Genomic DNA, 15,164 nt, shown 5'->3' on the forward strand with positions numbered 1-15,164 from the left:
GGCACATGCTGGGATCCCAGCAACTTGGGAGGCTGAGACAGGAGGATTGTTAAGTTCAACACCAGCCTCAGCAACTTAGTGAGGCCCTGAGCAACTTAGGGAGACCTTGTCTCAGAATACAAACTATAAAGAGCTGGGAATGTGGCTCGGTGGCTAGGCCCTCTGGGTTCAATCCCCGCTACACAAAAAAAGATAAGTGGCATTTTCAACAAAAATAACACCAGTGGGGCTGGGGTTGTGGCTCAGTGACAGCTCGCTCATCTGACACGTGTGAAGCACTGGGTTCAAACCTCAGCCCCACATAAAAATAAATAAATAAATAAAGGTATTGTGTCCACCTACCATCAAAAAAATATTAAAAAATAACACCATTATGTCATGGAGCTTATTATATATGTGGATGTAAAAAGTGTATGAAAATATTAGCATAAAGCTTGGGAGTGGAGGAAAATGGAGACTGTCACAGAGTTCTGAGTGTGACGTGGAATGAAATCACTTGAAGGTGACTGTGGTAAGTTAAAACGCTCTTGTCACCTTAGAGCAACCCTCAAGTAACAGAGCAACAGTCCCAGGGAAGGAGCCATCAGAGAAGGCACAGAGCAGTGTACAAAACTCAGCTCAAAACAGAAATGGACACAAGGGTAGACACCTGGGCCAACGAGAAACAGCAAAGGGTGAACTTGAATCCACTACCTCAATGATCCCATCAAACATGAAAGGCGTAAGACTCCAGTTAAAAGGCAGAGACTGTTAGAGACGGAATCCAAGGCAAGACCCAGCGGCATATGCCTCCAAGTTCTCACGGTGGAGGTGAGACTAATGGGCCCAAAGGAGAAGGCGGGTCGAGAGCCCAGGTTAGCATGGTTGAAGGAGGGGAAGGTCGCTGTACTGATGTCACAGGAAGTGGGCGTCAGACCCGGCCAGGGGTGAAGAAGACGATTCCTCACGGACGAGGGGTAAAGTAATCAGAAGACCTGAAACCTGAAGCACTCATGCCCCATAACAGCTTCAAAGTACAGAGGCAGAAATGGACGGAAACGAAGGCAGAGGTGGAAAGATCATAACGAGGGTCAGAGATGTCGATATGTCACTCTCAGCATTTGACGGAAACAAGCAGACCAAAGACCAGCAAGGGTACACCAAACTCAAATGCCAGCATGGGCTCAGTATCTTTTACACAAAATGCTGGGGACCAGAAATGTCCCAGGTTGGGGAGTTTCTCAGATTTTGGAAATTTTGCAAGGACTTTATCTGTTGAGCATCCCTAATGCAAAAAAAAAAAAAAAAAAAAAAAAAAAAAATCCCAAATCTGAAATGCTCTAAAATCTAAAACATTGGCCCTCAAAAAGTTTTGGATTTTAGATTTTAGATTTTTGGACTAGGAATGCTCAGCCTATAAAAAGAAGATTGACCTGATTGACATTCATATAATACTCCATCCAACAAAAGAATGCACATCCTTTTCAAGTGCACACAGAAGATTTACTGAAGTTGACCCATAAAAATTCTCAATTAAACCTGAAAGAAATTGATACATACAAAGTATAGCTCTAACCATATGGAATTAAGTTAGAATTCAATAGCAGAAAGAGCTCTATATTTGGAACGGAAACAACACACTTGTAAATAACTCATGGGTGAAAAAAAGAAATTAAAAAGGAAACCAGAAAGTATTTTGAACCGAATGAAAATGAAGATACTACGTCTCAAACTTTGCAGGATGCAGCTACAGCAGTATTCGGGGGAAATTCATAGCAATAAACCCTTATGTTATAAAAGCAAGGTCTGAAACGAATGACCTTAACTTTCACCTTAAGAAACTAGAAAAAAGGAGAGCAGATTAAGTCTACAGTGAGCAGAAACAAGGAAATGAGGCTGGCCTGGTGGCACACCCGTGATCTCAACAACCAGCGAGGCTGAGGCAGGAGGATGGCAAGTACAAGGCCAGCCCGGTCAACTTAGCAATCCTCTGTCTCAGAATAAAAATGGCTGAGGATGTGACTCAGTGGTAAAGCACCCCTGGGTCCAGTCCCCAGTACTACCACAAAACAGAGAACTTTTGTGTTTCAAAGGGTCACATCAAGAAACTGCAAGATGGCCCATAAAATGGGGAAAAGCAGGTGTCCGATAGGGACTTAAATCTATACATGTAAAGAACTCTTAAAACTACACAAGAATGGGGCTGGAGACATGGCTCAGTGGGTAGAGTGCTTGCCTTGCATGCACAAGGCCCTAGGTTCAGTCCCCAGCACAACCACCACCAAAAAAAAAAAAAAAAAAAAAGTATCTGAATAGACATTTCTCCAAAGGCAATCCAGCAGCAGAGAGCTCAGCACGGCACCCTCAGGCTGAGGGGGAAGACTGTAAGTGGGTCGAGACTGCACGATTCCATGGGTTTGGAGACTCCTGAGGAATCCTCAGAGAAACCAGCGCTGATAACTGAGTCCAACCAAGCTGAAGCACGCGAGGTCCACACTCAAAACCCACCTGAAGCCAGCATTTGAAATGAAGTTAAGGCGATCCCCTTCACAATAGCACAAAAAGAATGAATCAGATTCATGAGTGACCATCAATAATCACACTAATCAAATAATTTAATCAGACATCTAATAATAAACTTCAAATTATTAACGACTCATTTAACACGAGGCACAAGACTCATGCGTGCAAAACGTCAAACACTGGGAGAGAAAGCAGAGCTCCGACCACGTGAGGAGCCGCCGCTGGGATGGCGGTCCACCCCGGGATGCAGCCCCATCCCCAGTGGAGTCCAGCAGACATCAACAGGTCAACTCTAAAGTTTATGTGGAAACAGGAAGGGCCCAGAAAAGCCAAAACCATTTTGAAAAGTCAAACAAGGTTGGCGATGTCTCCAATTCCTAAGGGTAATGAAGGCCACGGTGCTCAAGATGGAGTGTCCTGGCAGATCCCGGGTTTACCTTATAAGGTGGACACACAGACCAGTGCAACAGATCCGAGTCCAGGCAGGCGCCTTCACTCTTGGGGTGAACTGACTTCCCCTTCAATGGGGGAAAGGACAGTCTCTTCAACAAAGGGTGCTGGAAGATGGATTCAGAGCTCAATTTCATCCAGAAAAATTAGGTCAAAATGGATGACAGACCTAAATATCAGAGCTAAAACCATAAAACTTCTAGAAGAAAACGGGGACATCTTTGTGCACTTGGTTAGTAGAGGTTATGGGGCCAGAAGTCTGATCCATGAAAGAAGTTGGCAGTTGGGCTTTACCGAGACTGAGAACTTTGAGAAGAAGAAAGACAGCCTTCAGAGAGCGGAAGGAGGCGCCCCGTCGGGAGACGTTGGCAATGGCGCATCTGTCTTCTTTCGCACACCAAGAACTCGAGGTCAAAAACAAGAGCACACACAGTGCGGAGTTTTCAAGTGGGTACAGCGTTTGGACAGACGCTTCTCCAGAGAAGACACACGGACGGCCCACGAACCCACGAAGCGCTGCCCAGCAGCAGCAGCCAGGGCCACGCAGACCCCAGCTGCGAGGAGCCAGCACTGGAGACCTTGGCTGCAACCAAGCAGAGAATGCCAGGCCGGAGGAGCAGCGGCCAGAGGGCCTGCACGCAGGAGGGACGCAGAGTGCCCCGTTCCGGGAATAATGGACACTTTCTTGCAGTTGGACTGTGAGTCCACTGCATGGCCCAGTGGTCCCACTCCGGAGAGCCAAAGGCAAGTGTTTCAATAAGGACTTGTGCCCAGTGTCCACAGTGGCACCGTCCACAAGAGGCCAAATGTCCACTGTGGGTGCCACTCTGAGAGGAAGGAGGGCCCTGGTGACGTGGCCAAATGCAGGAGCCTGACATCGTGCAGGAGAGAGGACGGAGCCTGAGCCACAGGCAGCGAGCTCCCATTCACATGAAGTGTCCAGGAAAGGGCAGTCTGCAGAGTCTGAGGACGGCTAGGGCTGGCTAGGGGCGGGTGTGGGGACAGGGTCGCCAGCAGGGGTCTTTCCGGGGAGGGAGATGTTCTGAGAGAGAGTCATGCTGTGCTGGTGGCTGCCCAGACCTGAGGGCTTGGCACAGGTTCGTCTCACGGCGTGAAAACGATGCCTGCCCGAGGCCGTTCAGCAGACCGGCTGGCCATGACCGAGGTGTCCGCCACGCCCAGGAGGGGCGTCCTAAATGCAGCCTGCTGGGCCAAGGGGAAGAGCACGGACTGGGGCTCGCAGCGTGGTGGCAAGGGCTTTGGGAAGTTGGCGGGCCCATCTCTCACCGCAGGAGGGGACCTCATCCTCCTTGACCACCCCAGGGGTGGACTCAGCCAGACCCACAGCGTCTCTTCCCTCTTCCGTGTTCTGTAAGATGCGCACTGACCTTGGGCAGCAGCCTGCACGCAAGCCAGACACGGACTCTCACGGCACACCCAGAAACCAGGCTGCCCCACCAGTGGGTGGGCGGCAAGCCCCGCTCCTTCTGCTAGGTCTGGGCCACCGACTTTGGCACACTCAGCACGGGTGCCAGGAAGCACTGGAGGCATCTTTCCTGGGCGTTTGCTGCCCAAGAACCCCACCCCGGGGCCTCTGCCCTTGGGAGAGGCGCCATCATCCCCTGGTGGAGCTTACTCTTGGCAAGGTCCCCGTGGGCCTGCTGCAGCTGGACCCGCAGTGTGAAGGGGGCTCCTTGGGCCACTTCCAGCACCTCTGGACCCAGAATGACGATCCTCGTGGCTTGTTCTGGGAGAGGGCAGAGGACAGCGTCAGCGGCTGGGAGGGTCGACCCCTGCAGCTCCAGCCCTCTCCTGCCTGTCAGAGGAGCTGCCCAGAAGACAGTGTCAGGTGACATCAAGCCCGAGGGAGGAGCCCAGCTGGTGTGCAGGGTCGCCTGGGCTGAGGCCACCCAGGTCCCACGAGGAGCAGGAATCGTGGCCCAGGGAGGTGGCCAGCCCCTCTGTAGGCCATAGGCCACCCTGTGGTCACTTCAGGGTGTACAGCATCAGGGGAGTCAGACTGAGGCTACCTGGGGGGCAGTACAGCATGACCAGGCCACTCCAGATGCCTGGGGCTGGGAGGTCCCTGGGTGGGGGTGTTGTGAGGGGGTCTGCGGCTGGGAGGCCCTGCTGCAGCAGGACCCTGCATGTCCACAGCCCTCTGGAAATCAAACCACAACATGCTTCTCCTAACGGGGAAGGGACTTTGGGTTCCATCTCATCCCGGGCCTTGCCCAATGTGCTTGAGGCCCAGTGTCCCCAGTGTGACTTCCCAGGGCCACCTGAGAACGAGGCCAACCCCACAGGTCAACAGGAAGGCCAGGGACACCTACCCACTGGGTGGCCGTTGATCCACAGGCCGCAGTAAGTGACTCCCGAGAAGTGGGCCAGGCTGCCCAGCCCACTGAAGGCATCGCTGTGCCACTGTCCCTGCAGAGGACAGAATGGCCTCAGAGGTTAGTTCCACAGGGACGGGCCTCTGCACACCTCCAAGCTCCGGGAGCGCAGCCCAGTGCTTTCCTGAGTGGCAGGGCCATTCTGCTGGGGTGCCGGCCAGCTTGCTTGGTCAGGGGTCTCTCCTTCGGCTTTTAACACGCGGAGAACAAGCTCACAGCACCCGGGAGACGGGTCAGAGACAGCCTTGTGTCCACCACAGAGACCCGCCCCCGCCCAGGGCGCCAGGACGAGGTGCCCGTTAGGCTGCACGCTCCTAAGTGGAAAGGCCATTAAAGCAGAGTGAACACAGGCCCCCTGGGCGGGGCCTGCTCACGGCATGCCCCCTCCAGCCGCTCCCCAGCAACAGCTGGCCTCCAGCTCACACGCACAACGGAGGGAGGAACAGCAACGTGACAGAGCGGGAGAGGCATTTCCATGGAAAATCCCAGTGTGTCGTGTCTGCCTGGGTCACTTCTGTAAGGGGAACTGGCCCAGGGCGGCTCTGTTCCAGCCGCTCCGCTGCAGAGGTCAACTGGGCTCCAGGATCCCCGCCCACCCTAGGCCTCAGGCTGCACGGTGCGGAGGCACGGGCTCTGCGGGCACCGCACTGGCCCTGGGACACGGGCCATGTGGGCACCGGAGGGAGGGCAGCCCTGAGGGGCGGCAGCAGAACGGGGCATGGTGCTATGGAACGCTCAGGCCTGCGGGGACTGGGAGGCCGAGGATGCCCAGACTGGGGAGAAGGGCCGCAAAGGGCTGGCACCCCAAAGTCTAAGAAAGAGAGCTTTTCATGGGCCCTTGGGGACAAGCCAGAGACAAGTGTGGAGAGGGCCTTGGGCCGGCCACATCAGCAGGGGTGGGCAGCTCAGAGCTGTCCTCCCCACACAGCCGGCGCCTGCAGACCTCACCCCTTTCTGATCTGGGCAGAGTCTCCCTCCCACGAACTGCTAAGTCATCCCTATGGGGTCTTGAGGGGCCCCAGGCGGCCCTGTCCCTCCTGCACTGAGACCTGAGTTGCTAGCCCCACACGGATGGCCCCCACTCCCACGGTTGCCCACTGGCCGTGCTCCTGGAGTGCCCAGTGCTGAGTGCCTGCGGTGTCGCCCATGGCCGCCCAGGGTGTCCTGGTAGGAGGAGCTGCAACTCAAAGGCCTCCGAGCCCCGTGCAGCCATGGACCTGAGGCCCCAGAGCCGGGTGCACGGAAGAGGACGGCAGGGCCTGGGGCCGGGTGCCAGGAGTGGGCTCCGGGCTTGCAGTGGTGTGGCCATGTCCTGCCGGGAGCCGGCACGCGGGTCCTCACCCTGGCCTGGCCTTCCTGGTCACGTGACTACACTTCCCAGAAAGGGGGCCATAGTCCTCATTCACTGCTCCTCCCCCGTGGCCTCCTGTCCCCTCCTGGCACTGCCGTCCTCACTCCTGTCCCTGGTTTCCTTCCTTCCCGGTCCAGCTCTCCAGAGCGGGATGACCTAGCACACATGCTGGAGTGCACACTCGGTCTGCAGGGAGGCCTGGGGCAGGCACACTGCCTCCAGACCAAGGCTCTTCAGCCAGCTCCTCAGAGGAGGTGCAGCCACGTATCTGTCCACGGGTGGGTGCCACAGGCACGGAGAGGCCAGACGGATGCACGGCCCCCACGGTGCTGCAGAGATGCCTACCGCGGGCACACAGCTGGGGCGGGTGGTGAGAAGTGCTCCTTGCAAGTCTGCCAGGAGCCCTGGCCACTGCGCTCCCTGGGACCACTCGAGCATGGCCAATGGTGCCTGCCACCACCGCGGCAGAGGTGACTGTGCGTGGCACTCTCGGACCTGAGCCCTCTCCGCAGTTCTGGGGCTTCGGCACAGCCCTTGGCTGGTGCAGATGGCTAGCCTGTGGGCTGGTCCCGGCTGCACAGATGTGAATCCCGCGCTCGGACACCCTGCTCTTGCTGGTCCACACGCACCCAAAGAGGGAGCCGTACATGCCAATGTGCCTTATCCTCGGTGTGGAGAGGTTCCTTGCCACACCAGGGACAAGGGGTCCTGGGGCCACCTTGAAGCAGCCCGAGGGGGCAGCTGAGCAAGGCTGGCCTGGACCTGAGAGCCAGGCACGTTCCGGGTCGGTGCCCAGGGCGGGCTCCAACACACGGCAGCCTCGGCTGGGCCAGGGTGGGGCACAAGGCCACTGACCAAGCCCCTGGGGTGGGCCTCGGCTGGGCCAGGGTAGGACACAAGGCTACCGGCCCAAGCCCTTGGGGTGGGCACAAGGCCACTGACCCAATCCCCTGGGGTGGGCACCACCGTTCTCCCTCCCCCTAGTCATGCTGCTGCCTGGCACCCAGGTGAGGACAGGGTGCAGTGAGGGGACACAGGAAGGTGCAGGCGATGACAGGGACAGCCAGGGAAACCCACACCCAATATAAAGCAAGAATGGGGAACACGGGAGACCAACGCCAAGGAACGGGTGTGCAGGTGGGAGGGGGGCCAGGGTCAGCCTCCAAGGCGACCTCAGGAGGAGGGGTGCCAGCCCAGCACCTTCCCGCCCGGCTGCCACCACCCTGGCACTCCCAGAGGCCTCCTGACTCCTGGGGCAGGTGAGTGCAGCCCAGACGGGACGCTCGTTCAGTGATGTCCCCAGACACTCTGACCAGCAATGCCCCGTGGCTTGCAAGTGATGGGCGCCGTCCAGCCACGGGGAAGATGAGTGTAAATGAACCGTGAGGACAAGTACCCGGCTCCATCTCGGGCAGTGGTCTTTCTGTGGTACCTAGGGGTGAGCCCAGGGCCCGCTGCTACTGAGCGGCACCCCCAGGGCCTTGCTAAGTTGCTGAGGCTGGCCTTGAACTTGCCGATCCTTCTGCCCCAGCCTCCAGGTTGTGGAACAGTGGTGTGGCCAACGTGCCTAGCTCCAGGCAGCTCTTTCCAGCTAATCGATGCCGGTTTTCCCTACATTTTAATTAGAAATGACTCTGCAGCTGCCCGGCCTCCTTCCCACAGTGTGTGCATGTCCGTCCTCGTCAGAAGTCCACCTCTCAGGCTCTTGCCCACCGCAGTCCTCCCTGGGTTCCAGGGACCTGGCTGATAACAGCAGGAAGAGCCTGGCAGGGGTCGGGGAGCCACAAGCCTCTATGCTGCTCTGTTCTGAAGGAAGGAACTGTCCCCAACTGTAGCCAAGCCTCAGACCTGAGCAGGTGAGTGCTAAGGTCACTCCCTGCGGGTACCTCAAGGGCAAGAGCGGCTGGGACCTTCCTCCTGGCCCTGGGGCACGACGGTGAGGACAGGTGGCCCCTCACTTCCCAATGAACGGCGGGATCCACAGGGCGCCGCTCCACCTGGTCCTAGCTGCACGTTCCTGGGACTTCCTGTCAGCAGATCTGCGGTCTTGACATCACCGATCCCCATGTTCTGTGGGGTCACTGACCTGGCACAGAACCTAAGAGTTCCTGTGGTGACTGTGGCCAGTGGGGAGGGTCCATGCTGAGTGGTTGGCTCCGTAAAAGGCCACGGCTGGGTGTGGATGCTCCAATACCCCCAGTTTTGCCCGGGATCTGTGTGGACCTGTTCTGGGGTCACTAGCCTGCCTTCGTGGACTTGGCCTTTCTGACCCGAGGACGGGGCGCAGGATGTGGGAGGGGCTCTGGGCCCTGTCCATCGGCCCCTGGGTCTCTCTGGCGCAGCGTTCCCACAGATCCCAGGTGAGGAGAGGGGGGCTGGAGACGGCTGCAGGTGAAGGTACCCGTAGGCCGGCCATCTGCTCCCCGTGGGAGACCAGCCAGTCTCCTGGAGCCATCTCCCCAGGGCTGCAGGAAGTTCTGCAGCTGGGACACTGGAACCGCAGACAGACACCGCGCTTCACCAAACCAAAGGTGCCCCCCCAAAGACCCCGCTCCCCCCGGTGCACTGCTCTGGGCTCCACTAGGGTTCCCTGAGTGTTGCTGCTCTCCAGGGGCTACCCTGTGCTGTGGGGCGCCACCAGGCCTTCCTGGGTCACCTGATGTCCTCTGGGGGTCTCTGGCCAGCCCTGAGTTCGCCTGCAGTAACTGCTGGCATCTCTGTGCTCCTCAGGTCTGGGTCTGACCTCTGTACAAGCCAAGACAACCCGGGCTACTGTGAGAAATGGCTGGGGCCAAGCCTGGAGGGCTGAGAGGCCTCACCCAGAGTGGAAGGATGAGGGAGAGGACTGGCTGCTTTCCAGCCTTTGCAGAAAACAAAGCTGCACCTGAAATAAGTGGGAAGTAGCTGGTGGGCCTGGGGGGCTTCCTGGAGGCAGCTGAGCACCGGCCCATCCGACAGGCAGAGTCCAAGGCCAGGCGCAGCCGTGGGAAGGCTCTGCACAGAGCCCCAGCACAAGCCCTAGCAGGAGAGAGGGCCTTGACATGGCCAGCCCGGCCAGGGGGGTGGGAGAGACGGACACCAACAGAAGGGGGAGGGCGAGGGCGGAGGGTGCGGGCCCATCTCGGCGGCTGCGGTTAGCAGGGCGCACGCTCATTAGGATGGCGCCATTGACACAGCCAGAAAAGGAGGGTGGGCAGCAGGTGCAGAAACTGAGCCCCTGGGCACCTCGGTGGGAACCAGAAGGGCGCAGCCACTGCCACACGGTGCCGTCCCCCATGTGGGTCCACACAGCGCCACAGAGCGGGCTCCGGAAGGGACCTGCACACCAGCAGCCTCACCACCGCCAAGGCTGGAAGCAGCGGCCCTGGCACCCGACAGACCCGGGAAAGAAAACGTCACCTGAGTGGACGCGGTGGCCAGGGCTGGAATCCCAGGCGGAGGCAGGGGGATCACAAGTTTGGGACCAGCCTCAGCAACTCAGCAAGGCCCCGGATCAGCATTTAAACAGGTGGAACGGGCCAGCTGTGGTGGTGTGTGCCTGAAGCCCTGCTCTGGGGAGGCTGAGCAGGGGGTGGCAAGTTACTGAGACAGTTTCCAACTGAGGATGGTTGTTAAAGGTCAGGGAGGTAGCGGAGGGTGGAGCCCCCTGGGCCCGACCCCCAGCACCGCTCAAAGAGAGTGGTGTACCCCTGACGGAGGAGCACTCAGCCTCACAGAGGGAATTCCGACACGGCTGCAGCGAGGACAAACTTCCAGGATGCTGTGACTTACGCCAGACACAAAGGGCCCAGTCCCTGGAGAGCCCTTTCACGTGACGCCCCAATAGTCTGATGTTCAGAAGAGACAGGAGGACGGGTGCCGGGCCGGCAGGGCACGGGGAGCCTGGAGCTGGCAGGTGGAGACGCACCCGGTGCGTGTGGATTAGTGCTCAGAGCTGCACGCCCAAAGCCAGCACGATGGCAGATGTCATGCCACCCGGGTTACTCTTACAGGAAAGGGCTCTTGTCCACACTGGTCCTCAGCCACACCAGGGCTGCTAACAAGGCGGCTGCAGGGAACGGAATTCAGGGCCCACATCATGTGGCCCTGGGTCCTCTGGTCACTCTGTGTTCCTGGCAGTAGCTGCTTCAGTTCCTGCCACCACTCTTGATGCGATGAGAGTGTCTGGGCCACAGGCCAAAGTGGCACAGAGGATGGGGACCATCTCCTCCGCTTCCCCGGACACTGCCAGGGCTCCTGACCCAGCTGGTCAGCCACGGGCCAGGGGCCAGCCAGGGTGTGTGCACAGGGCTTGGTGAAGGGCCTGCAGATGGGCCGAGCGGAGGACTCTGGGTCCTCACTAACAGACATGCAGGCCGCCCAGGGGTGAGGCCTCTCTGAAACGTCCTGTGGAATTCCAGCCTCTGGCCCCAGGACAGGGAGGTCACGACCACAGGCAGGCCTGCGCTCCCAGAGAGGCCTGGGCTTCCTCGGTGGCTGGGAACTGAGGCTGGAGGCTGGTGTGGTGCTGCTGAGTGGCGCTGGGCTGCCCCCTGGTGGAGTGGTGGAGCTGCCGCAGCTGGAGAGGCACTTCCACCGCCCTGTCCCCAGTTTCCGGCTTCAGGGTGGAGGTGCAGCATAGAGCTGGGTCCACTGGTGACCAGAGGCAGCATGGCCTATGGTAACTTGGGGAGAGACCTGCCTCTGGGGCCAGGATTCGGCTAGGGGAGCACAAAATCTTGGTGACTCCCCCAACTCTGCCATGCTGAGGGCTCTGTCCTGGCCACCAGCAGACACCACTTCCCTTTTGTGCTTGGGCAGAGGGTCAGGCCCTGGGGGGACCCAGCAGGGCAGTCTTCCCGGAAGCTCAGGGCCTGCGGCACTGGGCTGTGGCCAAGGCCCTGTGCTGAGGCCAAGGGCTGCGCCGTCACTTCCTAGTTTGGGAGACGTCCTGAGCCTCCGTTTCTCCATCTATAAATCAGGGCGATAGCCTGTCACAGAGGAGCCGAGGCCGACACGGTGAGGAGCTGAGCAGGGAACTGTCACGGAGCAGCCACACCAGACACCCTGACCCACAGCCGTTGGGCAGGTGGGGTGCAGGGAGGAGGTCTTAGTGGGGTCCTGGCTCTGCGCTCTGCCATGGCGCCTGAGTCAAGCCACATGTGGGAACGCTGGTCCTGAGCAATGGCCACGTGGCCCCTGCTGGGGGAGAAGATGTGGCTTCCTCCCAGACTTCCATGTCCCACAGGCAGCCAGTGAGGACCACTGTCCGAGCTCCTGTGGCTAGCCACCTCCAGCAGAACCGACCTCTTCGCAGCTCTGACGGGAGTTCAACCACCAGGGTCACCGGCCAGGAACGAGGCCTTCCTCAGGGGCCTGGCACCTCTCAGCTGGGGCTGGAGCTGTCCAGAGGCCTGAACTCGCCTCCTTCCTGCTGAGACTGTGGGACGCTCAGGGGACCCCTCAGCCAGTGCAGTCACCATCGCTGCCATCACCCAGTGCAGCGGTGCTGGGCTCCCAGGCCCTGATCCGGCTGGCGCTTCACGACCAACACGGTGACAGCTCCAGCTGTGAGAAGCCCCAGCACCGCCCTCCTGGCTCCCAATTCCCACTGCAAGGAGCTCACCCTGCAGTCAGGCCCCGGGGCGGCAGGCTAATGCCACCAGACCTGAGGGCCCTGGGACAGCAGGATGACACCACCCATCCTGGAGGGCCCTGGGACAGCAGGCAATGCCCCCATCCTGGAGGATCCCGGGTCAGCAGGTCAAAGTCACCCCATCCTGGGGGGCCCTGGGACAGCAGACCAACGCCACCCCATCCTGGAGGGCCCCGGGTCAGCAGGTCAAAGTCACCCCATCCTGGAGGGCCCTGCAGCAGCAGGTCAAAGCCACCCCATCCTGGAGGTGCCTTGGGGACACTCTTGCATCGCTATTTTGGTGTTGTTCTTTGCCCTTTTCCTGGTCAGTGATTCTTTCATTGCACTTCCTCTGGTGACAGTTCCAGAGTGGCTTCCTCTCCTGCTGCATCTGGAGCAGGTACCTTCTCCTCCCACGCTCAGGCCAGGAACCCACCAGTCCTCCTTGTGTCTCTTCCTGCCTGATGCCCACCTGTCAGTGAGCGCCACACCTGCCGGCCGCGCCCTGCAGGCCGGTTCCTGCTTCCTGAAGAGTGTGCAGGGCCCCCTCGCCTGTCAGTGTCTACACGAGAGCCAGAGATGAGAGGGGCTTCGTGACGGGCGGGCGGCTGTGATGCGGGAGGGAAGCCCCACTCCCCCGAGGCTCTGGGACAGCAGGATGCCCGGGCCCTGACTGCTCTTGACCTTGCCCTCTTTCTGCGTGTTAGTCTCTCTGCCCTTGCTGCTCCACGGCCTGGCAGGCTCTGCCCTTCCGTCTCTAGGTGGCAGCTCGTCCACCTCCCGGCCTCAGCTCCAAGGCTGGTCCCTCTGGGAGGGCCCCCAGGGCAGGTGTCTGTGCCCGGCTCAGCGGAGGACTCACCGGCTGCTGGTGCCAACAGCACCCCAAGCTGGCCCCTGCTTGCTCTGCTCCTCATGGTGAAAGCCATGGCGGGGTCCTGGGAAGGTCTCCCTACCTGCCTAGCTCTCCACCTGCTTCCTCAGAGCCTGAAGTCCCCGGAGGGAGGGGACCACGCGAGCCTCACTCCTGAGGAGAGGGTGGGGCTCCTGCCTGGATATGCAGGGGGCCTGCTGGACCCAGGTGTCTCTCATCAGCATGCTTTATGTGACCAGAAGTGACTCTCTCCTCTACAGGGCACAGTGTCATGGTCCTCCGTGACTCCAGGAGGTGGCCAAGCTGGTGCCAAGGCCTCTAGGGCCAGGTGTCAGCTGAACACCCAAACTCAGCTCAACCAAATCACCCTCACTGAGCTTCAGTTTTCTCATCAGTGCCTGCCCCAGGGAGTCTTCAAGGGACCAGCGTCCACCCCATGGCAGGACTCGCTGGAGTTCAGATCAGGCTGAGAAGCAGCAGGCACTGGAGCAGGCTCTGCAGACAGACCGAAGCTGCCAGGTGGGGAGGGTGGGGTCTCCCTTGGCAGCAGGAAAGAAGGGCGCCCTCCCCAGGGCCTGGTCAGGGGGTGGCCCCAGCGTGGGCTGCGGGATGCGCCGCAGAGCAGGCCAGCCTTTCCTGGAAGCGCAGGCGCCTCCTCTGGGTCCAGCTGCAGAGGGGCCCTGCGTCCACGGGGCTCTCAGGGCTCCTGGGTGGGGGGCCTTGTGCTGACCGACTGGCTTTCTCATTCGCCTGTCTTGGCACAAGGCCTGTCCAGCTGAGGACGCTGTTGTGGAGGAGCCTTGCCCCTGTGTGTCACCTGGAGGGTGCCGCCAGGTCCAGCAGCCTGCTCCCTGAGGAGCTGCCCCGCCACCCAGCCGCCCACCTCCCCTGTGGGTGGTGAGCGGATACCTCATAGGTGGATCCGTCAGCGCAGTGCAGCACCCCGTGTCCCTGACGCCGGTCCTGGACCCAGTCCCCGTCATACTTATCACCGTTCCTGAGGGGCACAGCACAGGGCCCTCAGCAGGCAGCCAGGTGGCGGCTGTGACTCAGACCTGCTCCTCCCACTGGGCTCAGCACGCACCACCCGGACCAGGGCAAAAATCGGCCCGAACAGATGGCCTGCGGGTCCTGCCTCCCCAGGGCCAGCTCAGGAGGGCCGGAGTCGGGCAGGACGTGTCTGCCTGACTCTGCAGGACCCGCTTCCAGAGCAGGCCGGGCTCCACACCCAGCGTGCTCGGCTCCTGCCGCCTGACGGGGAAAGGGTGGAAGAAACAGGAGAGGGCCGGGCGCAGGGCGGGTGGAGTGAGAACGGCTCTGGGACATGGCATTCAGGCCCCAGGCCTCATATCCTCGCCTGGAGGGGTGGCTGTGCCAGGAGGCACCCCTCATCAAACCCGGGTGGCCTGGGGGGAGGCCACCTCCCCAGCCCACTGGCCCACCAGGTGCTTTTAACTTTGTTGAGTTGTAGACGGACAGAACGCTTTCCTTTCATTTACTTATTTACTTATTTCTATGTGGTCTGAGGATGGGACCCAGGGCCTCCCACGGGCCAGGCGAGCGCTGGCCCACTGAGCCCCAGCCCCAGCCCACCAGGCATTTTAGTTGGGGGGGCTGACTTTTTCTACTAAACACACAACCCGTTCGAATGAGGAGAGGGCAGGGTGCGGCTCAGCGCTTCCTACACGTGCAGGCCCTGGTCCACTCCAGCACCACAAGAGGAAGAAAAGAGAGGATTCACAAAGTGACCCTGGGCCAGCGTTCCAGGACTGGACGCCCATGGCCTGGGGCTCTGCAGAACCCACCCCACCCAGGGGCACCCCTGCTCTGGCTCCGCATGGCCCACACCGAGGCCCATACTCACTTAAAGAGCATCTGTCCCCGGCCATGCCTTCTGTTGTCATGGAACGACCCCTCGTACTCCTGTCCTTCCCCGTCCACCAGAAACCCCCGTCCTAGGAAGGAACCAAAAGACACAAG

General features: G+C 59.8%; 1 protein-coding gene and 1 long non-coding RNA gene across 2 annotated transcripts in view; one reads left to right on the plus strand and one right to left on the minus strand.

The window, feature by feature from the left end:
* Morn1 (MORN repeat containing 1) overlaps positions 1–15,164 on the minus strand; it is a 49,662-nt gene that overhangs the window by 30,123 nt on the left and 4,375 nt on the right. Inside the window, exons 5-8 of the mRNA XM_071618537.1 lie at positions 15,049–15,139; positions 14,094–14,181; positions 5,286–5,382; positions 4,589–4,699 (exon numbers count right to left, since the gene is read on the minus strand). Coding sequence (XP_071474638.1) covers positions 4,589–4,699; positions 5,286–5,382; positions 14,094–14,181; positions 15,049–15,139 — 387 coding nt within the window. The remainder of the gene's footprint in view (positions 1–4,588; positions 4,700–5,285; positions 5,383–14,093; positions 14,182–15,048; positions 15,140–15,164) is intronic.
* On the plus strand, positions 11,663–12,674 carry LOC139707431 (uncharacterized). Its single transcript, XR_011708999.1, has 2 exons — positions 11,663–11,697; positions 11,927–12,674. It is a non-coding gene; the product is annotated as an uncharacterized lncRNA (long non-coding RNA).

Source organism: Marmota flaviventris, chromosome 10 (assembly GCF_047511675.1).
Source record: "Marmota flaviventris isolate mMarFla1 chromosome 10, mMarFla1.hap1, whole genome shotgun sequence".
NCBI classification, from domain to species: domain Eukaryota; kingdom Metazoa; phylum Chordata; class Mammalia; order Rodentia; family Sciuridae; genus Marmota; species Marmota flaviventris.